Genomic DNA, 8810 nt, shown 5'->3' with positions numbered 1-8810 from the left:
TATTATTACCAAACAAAAAAAACTTGAGCTTTCAATGAAACTTTTTGCTAACCAAAATGATATCTGAAGCTTCTCATGGACGCCCAAAAGGGAGGAAACTGGGGAAATGTAGTGAAATTTCAAGCAAAGATTCAATGGGGTGTTTGCCAGAAGAACTGATCGAAGCAATTCTTGTAAGGATTCCAGTTAAATACCTCTGACAGTTCAAATGTGCTTTCAAAAATTGGTTTAATTTGATTTCCATCCCTGATTTTGTGAAAACCCATCTTAGTTTTTCTGCTAAGGATTACACCCGCCATATCTCTGTTACAATTTGAAGATATTTAATATTGTTCTCTTTATTTCATGACTCTGTTATTGAGGCACTTGATTTGGATTGTCCCATGAAAAATCCACCTCAACGTGTTCAAATTTCGGGTTTTGTTAATGGCTTGGTTTGTCTCACTCAGGGGTGTCAAAAATGAACCCACTCACAGGTAACTTATCCAACCCGGTGTTAAAAATGATCCCAATCATAGGTAACCGCTCAACTCGTCTAGAATTTTAAGAGTTGGGCTCAAGATAATTTAAATTGGGTTCAATCTCAGTCAATTCAAGCTTAACCCAATTGAAGAGAATTCTCAATTGAGCCCAATTCAATCTCCAATTTCAACCTGTTTTAAAATTTTTTATTAAGATATGTTCCTATATTAAAAGTATGAATTATTATCTATTTAACATCTTTTAGGATTTATCTATCAATATGTTACTTTTTTTAATTAAAAATTCTTGAGCGGAAATTCAAATTGTAATTATAAAAGTTAAATATCAATATGTTAAATTAGTGAAATTAATTGGGTTAAATTGGCGGGTCAAGACCCAACCCGTTTTTTAGCCTATTTGAGTCCAAAGTAAACTTGAGCGGGTCAAGACCCAACCCAATTTCAATTCAACACATTCAAATATTTTCATTTTCAACCCAACCCGCCCATTTGACACCCCTAGTCTGTCTGATGGGTATGGTTGGTTGGTGCTATGGAATCCATCTATTAGAAAGTTCAAGAAAGTTTTCGGCTTTGTTCCTACACAGATGGGTTACATCTGGTCCAAGTGTGGTTTTGGAATATGATGAGGTTCATGACGATTATAAAGTAGTGGGTATTTTTAGCAACATGGTTAAGGCCAATTTCGAGGCCGTGATATATAGTTTAAAGAGGGATTCTTGCAGAACACCTAAAAATTTTATACCTGGGGTGTGTTACTATGGATTACTTATCGTAGAAGTGGTTGGGGCATCACGTCTATTGATATGGTTGATGAGAAATGGGGAAAGGTGGATCTGCCCAATTACAAAGAAGGAGATGATTTGAATCTCCGAGTGTTGGGAAGTGATCTTTCGGTCCTCTGTCATAGTGATGAGAGAACTCACTCTGATGTGTGAGTAATGAAGGAATATGGAGTTAAAGCGTCTTTGGACAAAACTGTATACCATCAGGTATCCTGAGAACTATGAGCTTTCTCTGCCCCTTTTCACGTATAATAAAGGTGAAATTCTGCTCGCGTTTAAATCAACTTTAGGGATATACGATCCAAAGAATGACTCTATCACATATCCAGAGGTTCCTGATGATGAGGTTACTGGTTTTTACGACAGAATTAAGGCAGAACTTTGCATCAAAAGCCTAGTTTGTCCGGATTTACCAAACGAAGATTGGAAGATGTCAGAACTCAGGTGAATGCCTCTTGTAATAGTTAACAGCTTGTAAGTATTCTTTCGCTGCATTTTTCACGTAATTCAAAATTCTGCTTATTTTGTCAAATGTTGATCGTTTTTTAGGGACACTTATTAAGGAGATAGATGAATTACAGAGATCATTCAATAACAGTTAATTAACTTCTGATATTACAAAATTTGGATGATTTTCATTGCTGCTAATGATAGCTTCCTGTTAATTTTCTATAGTTAATCAAAAAGTGGAATCTTCTTTCACTTTAGTGGAACCGTTGACTTGCGAAAAGTGAGTTGAAGGAGAGAACAGTTTTAGGAAGCTGTGACTGCTATAATCTTAATTCTCGAGTGTATTAGGCTCTTTTCACTAGTTATTCTCTAAATTTTAATGGCCCAGATTTGCTTAACTAAACAACTGGCGCGACCATTGTTGAGAAGGTCGTAGAGATGGCAATGGGTCAGGGCTGTTGCAGTGTGGGTTTGGTCTAAACCCGCAAAGGCTTCAACCCGCCCTACGTAGAATTAGTTTTCTATTTTCAACCCGCCTGCATAGCAAAAACATTTAAAAATTATTTTATTATTAAGCTTAAACAAACCAGATTACATTTCAGTTTTTCTCTTTATTTTTTTTTCTTTTTTACCTTAGAAGAAAATGTTGACTCTAAATAACAACACCATAGACCAGATTTGGAAAAAATGAATACTTCAGACCTGATATTGGCTTCAATCAAATAACAATGTTTCTGATCATTCTGTCGTATAAAATATATATCATATATTATTATAAGCATGAAGCTCAAAACTTAAAAGTTGGATTACTAAAATGCCCTTCACTTATTTATTAAATTAGAAAATGTCATTTACAAAATTTGAAAATTAAATAAATAATGATAGCAAAACAGTTTTTTTTTTTATCTTTGATTATTGATCCTTTGAGTTTCTGCAGTTAAACTCATTCCAACCGAACTTAATGCTTTACACTAAATTCAATATTTAAGATTGAAGATAGATAGTCATAATCTCCTTGATTACAATTCAAAAACGTTTCATGTCATATTTTTCTTAGTTATTGTTGATCAATGTTTATATAATTTTCTCCACCTTTTCATATTCTTTACATTACAAAACTCTATATAGGTATACAATAAGTTTTCTTTCTCTCATTTTCCATTCATTCTCATTCTGCTAGAGATTCTTTTTTTCCAGGTATATCTATCCTTTTTATATATGTATGTGTGGTTTAAGCCTCAATCTTAGTATGTTTAGTGATATAGCGTTTGATATGAAAACGGAATGATTATTTTTAAATTCGAACTATTTATCCCAATTTTTTAAATTAATCTTTTGGTTCATATAATTAATTTTCATCTTATGGAAACAAAGATCAAAAGATATTCGAAAATGAAAATATGTTCGTCAATTTTTTTTATTTTCATTTAAAAAATACTATTGTATATTTTTTTTAAAAAAGAATGTAATTCATATAAGCACAAAAGAAAAAGATTCTTATATTTGTGATTTCAGCAATAACTAGAATTGCATTTATTTCTTCTTCATATCTTTGCTATTTTCGTCAAAGACTTTTATATCTGTTTATTATTTTTTTCGAGTAGAAATTCATTGTAAACTACTTCAATAAATAAGTTGTTTGATCTGGAAAAATAATTAGCTATTCATAGACATATTCATACCATTAGAGATTAAATCATAACTAAAATTGTTAATTTCTGCATTTCTTATTATATAATTGAACTTTATAAAGAAATATTTAAAATAAATTAAAATATTATAAAGATATTTAACTATTTAAATTAAATATTAAATTATATTATTTTAATCAAAATGTTAATGACTTTTCCACTTCTTTAGAATAATTTTCAATTAAAATATCTAATTTAATTTATTTTCTTGAAATTATTTAAAATATTATTTTTTTGTTTAATATTTATTTCGAGATTCAATGAATTTTGATTATCAAAGTTGAATTACTTTTTTGCCTTTTAATTAATAAAAATATTTAATAAATAAAAATAATATTTTGAATTATCACTCAAATTACAACAAATAAAAATAATATTTTGAATTATCACTCAAATTACAACAACCTATATTCAATGTTTTGGAATTGCTAGCTTTTCATCTTCCTAAAATTGTCCTATATTCAATAGTTTGATTTTGTTTCAACTTCCTGAAATTATGAAACATTAATGTGAAGTTCATGAATCTGTCAAGCCCTTAGTATAGTTTATCTTTTACTATATAATTATATATGCATATATCCCATTAATTTAAATTTGTTATTTCTTTTAATTTTCATCCGTTGGAAAACTTTTCATGTACTCTATTAAGTTTTATCACATAACATTTTTAAAAAATATATAGGATGCAGTTCCAATTGATTTGCACAGTAATTTTGATAAGTGTATTACTATTCAAATTATATCATACAATTGAAAACTTGGGATTCTTATAGCCGATTGCATATTTGAGGCAACAATGTCAAAGAACCATTTCGTGGTAGTTTACCTATCAGGTGATGTTGATTAATTAGTTAAAATTGTTGTGTCTTTATTTTGTTATTTTTTAATTTATCTTACACTTTAATATATGTAAGTGCATGTATTACTATAGAAAAAAAAATGTTATATATGACATTATATACTTGAGGTTTAATAAAAAATTTGAAGTAATTAGTTTAATGTGGTGTTGCAATGCATGAAAAATACTGATTTTAATAGTTTGTCATGTTACATTCGATATATATATATATACTATTTTACTAATTATTTATGTTAAATACAAAAAAGAAATGACTCAGAAGTTTAAATCAGACAAAAAGTAATCTTCCTTTTAAATTCAAATAAGTCATATTATTTTCTTTAAAAAAATTACTTAACGTGAAATATACGTGCGTTGCACGTATTCGAGAACTAGTATTGGAAAAAGGGAAAAGGGTATGATATACCCCTCAACTTTGTCATTTAGAGCTAATATACCCCTTGTTATGAAAGTGACTCATATACCCCTACTTGTAAACAAATGACTCACATATATCCTTTTCCTCTAACGGAAATGAAAAAATAATAATTTTAATCTAAATTTTTATTATTTTTTTCTAAAAAATATAATCTCATATGAGTAATTTAATCCTCGTCAAACATATTTTTTTGACCTTTTTTTATTTCAATGACTAATTTATAATTATTATTTTGATAATCAAATTTATTTATGTTTCACTAATATTCTTGTAAAACTTATTGTAGATGACCAAATTTTTTCTTCGAATACGAAATTAAATTACAATACACACAAAAAAATTAGTTTTTTTTTCTTTAAATTAAGGAATGAAAGAAAAAAATAAAATAAGAATAAGAAACTCAAATAATTATAATAAAAAAAGTCAAAAAATAATTTATGTATGAAAAAAATTAAAATATACCTTGAACTTTGATAGAAGAATCATATATACCCCTAAATAATTTTTTAAAAAAATTACAAGTAATAAATATAAATTTAAAACTAATTTTTTTAACTTCCGTTAAATGAAGGGTATATATGAGCCATTTTGTAACGGTAGGGGTATATGTGAGCAGTTTGTATAACGGTAATGACATATATGAGCCACTTTTATAAAGAGGGGTATATCAGCTCCAAATGACAAAGTTGAGGGGTATATTAGACCCTTTTCCCTTGGAAAAATGTATTTCTTAACTTTTTTCCTGTATAGTAGACTATATTTAAAATGTTGCCCAAAATGTTCAATATAAATACACCGGATATTCCTACTTAAATTGATTTATTAGTTCTATTAAACTTAGGAGTTTAGAAGCATTGATGGAGCAATTCTATCCTAGCAGCAAGACTTAAACATAAACCCGCAACCCGCCCTGCGCATCATTTTAATAAAATTAACTCAACCTGCCCCGCAGTGCACAACTTTAAACCTGTCTGCATAGGCTTAAACCTGTCCTGCCCTGCCCCATTGATATCCCTAGGAGGTAGATGTAACCATCATTTTAAAGTTAACAAAAATTGTCCTACTTTAGTAAGAAATACTCATTTTTCAAAAGTTTGAATCATTTCGGGTTGAGCATAGGCCTTGGTTGTGCGGACTCCACTTTGATGCCGAACCCGTGTTGATATACACTACTTTTGGCGAATCCGACGCGCACTCATTGACATTTTTGAAGAGTTCAAGCAACTTAGGCATAGACACAGTTGGAAGTGTTGATTTATTGTGTCCAAGGCACTCTATAGCTAACTTCTTTCTTTACACTCTTTACAAATAGGAAGATCGATTTCTTTTTCTTTCTCAACCTATATGCTAGTGATTTAAACTTTTCATTTTATGTGACATTGGTTGCTTCCATTTATTCAGCTGCCTATAAAACATTGTTCACTTCTACATGCAGGGAAACTTGCACGTGTGGTTCTGGCCGGGGACCCCGGTATACTGTACTAATATGTGTAGGTTCCCGTAATTCGAGTGAGATTGTCATGGCGCAAAAGCAGATATGGTCCGGTATTTCCTTGTTCCCTGTATTGGTTATGTTCTTTATATCTCGTCTAGCAGAAACTAATCGAGCTCCGTTTGATCTCCCAGAAGAACTAGGAAATGGAAGTCTGCTGTTACTGATCTGATCTTTTCTTTCCTGGGTGTGGACGAGACAAAGAAAAGTCTTCTTAGTCTTCCGCTTTTTCGATGATATCTATAAGAAGGAATACCTGTCATAAGGTAAACAGGAGTTCCCGGCTCAAGCGAAATGATACCGGCTGAAGGTAAGTAAATTCTTTAGTTTAGGGAAGGAATCCACTCTAAAAGCTAGTCTTCTTTTAGCCAAAGAATCCGATGCAGTTAGCGAGAGTCGTGGTAGTTCAGTTCTAAGGAAAGGCAGTTCAGTCATCCGCGGGTAGAAATCCTAAAAAAGGAAAGTATGCTATCTCTCCTAGCCTTCTTTCTTGCTCTGATTCCATTTCCTGCACCAAGCCAAGTTAGCTCATCATAGGGCTTTTTTTTTTTTAAGAAAGGCTTAAGTTCTTCCTTTATTAAGGTAAGGTCCGAGAGTAAGATGGCTTTTTTTTCCCAGCTCTTCTGACTATGCTTTCTGTGGTAGCTAGGCAAAGTCCAGGTTATATCAAAGCAGACTACTTCCTGGTGGTTTAGTAAGGGTTTTAGGAAAAGGCGTAACTGCTCTTGTCGGAAGGGCAGGGCTACTATACTATATGGTAAATATCTCCCACACCTGGACCAGGCTAAAAACGATGAGTCTTCTCTTTTCAGGGTTAGACTCTATAGAACCAGAACAATAGACTGATTGACTGTGGTCAGGTCAGAGCCTTTTATTGTCTGTTGGAGGAGATTGATTGGACTTTATACCGCACCTTACTTAGTCTTCCGCCGGAACTGGATTCTCTAAATCTTAAATAGAAGTACCCCTCGGGGGAGGATTGAATAAGGAATTTACTTCTCTAAATCGAAAAAGGAGAAAAAACAATTTCATATGTCGGCAGCAATCTTCTCTTCCCTCTCAATTTTAAATTCTAATCTTTTTATTTTAAGGGGTCAGGATCTTATTCTTTACGTGATCTTTCTCTCAAATTAAATCTCTGTAAACCAAAAGCACACAACTCGCAAGCAAACTGTAGATTTACATGGAAATTTTTCTTGTTTATGACTCCATAAGAAATGAACATTTTACCTGGAAAATAGGTTGATGCGGGCTTACTTTGAAACCAACTTGTAGGAGCTTAAACTGGTATTTAGCTCTTAAATTTGCCTCGTCAATAAGAATAACAACTTATACCTGCTGTAAGACCCACAACGGAATTCATATTCTACACTATACTAGTACCCTTTGTTTCCCATTCAACTACATAAAGAATTTTTCTGTATCATTTTTATCTGTATTTGGTGCATCTGAAATGATCAATAGGTTAAGTTGCCTATTTTTATAACGGGATTGAGGCCAAATATTTCATCACATCTGAAACATAACATTGGCTCTCTTTTTTGTGCAAATTTTGAATCATACAACTTTTTGAATTGTCCCTCGGATTTTGCTCCTGAAGTTGCCTTGAAGCTAGTCGATTTTGCTGTCATCTGCCATGGTGAATCAGTGTTATGCCTTCTGCTCAAACTCTTGAGTCACTTGTGTCAAGTATGTTTGCGACTCGAGGATAATTGGGTCTGAACCCAACTGATTTATAGCTTGAACTTCCTCTACTTGGTTCAAATTAAAAACCCTGAACTTGCTGCAAAACAGAATTGTGATCCTGATCCCCTATTTAGCCATCTCCATTATCTCCCTCAATGTTTCAGCCCATTCAAAAACATTGAGGCGGTAACCTGCTAGGCAAAGTAAGAGTAAAGAACATCAAGGCGCAATTGAATATGCTAATGATTATTGGCGTAGACCTTGGCCGAATCAAAGCTTAAACTGTTAAACATGTTTAATGATCATTTTTAGTGACACTTAGCTTGTTGAGGTGATAGATGAATTACAGAGATCTTTGATTAGCAATTAATAATTTACTTCTGATATATAAAGTTTGGATGATTTTCCTTGTTGCTCATAGCTTTCTTTAGTTAATCAAAAGGCGGAATCTTCTTTCACTTTAGTTATGTCTTAGCTCATAAATTTTGTGTTCGTCAGTATGAACAACTTATACTCAGCATATTCTTGACGATTGCAGGTTGTAGTAGAATCATACATATGATCAGGGGAACATATATACTTACTAGCTGATGCTTTAGCAACTACCTAGGAGAAGCAGATGCAAGCTTTTTCTTCAATAGCCGACCAAATGACTACAGGATCATCAGTCTACTCTAGCGAACCTTATACAAAAGCTTTTTCCGTACTAGGAAGTATGATTACATAGTTGCAGGTTGTAAAAGCTCTACTGCTACTTAATTTTGTTGAAGGATGCAAGAAAAACTCATGAATTGAACAGCAGAAAATTAAACTTGTTAGTTTTGGAATGTAATAATACTAGTTTATGCTCTTGTATTTTTGTTTTCGTTTTTAGATTATGCTTGCTGTACACAATTAGATGTTTGATAACTTGCTCTACAATATCTACAGTTCATGTTGTACGGTCA

At 32.0% G+C, this 8810-nt stretch overlaps 1 protein-coding gene across 5 annotated transcripts; it reads left to right on the top strand.

Annotated features, from left to right (window-relative positions):
* LOC107019245 lies at positions 1 to 8810 on the top strand. 5 transcript variants are annotated; one of them, XR_003578284.1, is made up of 4 exons: positions 1 to 1741; positions 6121 to 6225; positions 6312 to 6487; positions 8402 to 8810. XR_003578284.1 is itself a non-coding variant. In XM_027916965.1 (4 exons), the coding sequence occupies exons 1-3, from the start codon at positions 1434 to 1436 to the stop codon at positions 6347 to 6349; spliced, it is 423 nt and encodes a 140-aa protein (XP_027772766.1). In that variant the 5' UTR covers positions 1 to 1433; the 3' UTR covers positions 6350 to 6487; positions 8402 to 8810. The 5 variants fall into 5 exon arrangements, 2 of the variants coding, with proteins under 2 accessions (XP_027772766.1, XP_027772765.1); XR_003578282.1 differs by having other exon boundaries at positions 6121 to 6230; XR_003578283.1 differs by having other exon boundaries at positions 6121 to 6230; positions 6312 to 8066.

This window comes from Solanum pennellii, chromosome 5 (assembly GCF_001406875.1).
Source record: "Solanum pennellii chromosome 5, SPENNV200".
Lineage (NCBI taxonomy): Eukaryota > Viridiplantae > Streptophyta > Magnoliopsida > Solanales > Solanaceae > Solanum > Solanum pennellii.
Note: the sequence above shows the minus strand (reverse complement) of the source record. Positions and strands in the feature narration are given on the sequence as shown.

Coding starts and splice junctions, on each gene's coding strand:
- LOC107019245 (XM_027916964.1), top strand. CDS start 1,434: ATGGAGTTAAAGCGTCTTTGGACAAAACTGTATACCATCAGGTATCCT. Junction 1,712..6,120: donor TGGAAGATGTCAGAACTCAG/GTGAATGCCTCT, acceptor TTCTACATGCAG/GGAAACTTGCACGTGTGGTT. Junction 6,231..6,311: donor GCAAAAGCAGATATGGTCCG/GTATTTCCTTGT, acceptor TTGATCTCCCAG/AAGAACTAGGAAATGGAAGT.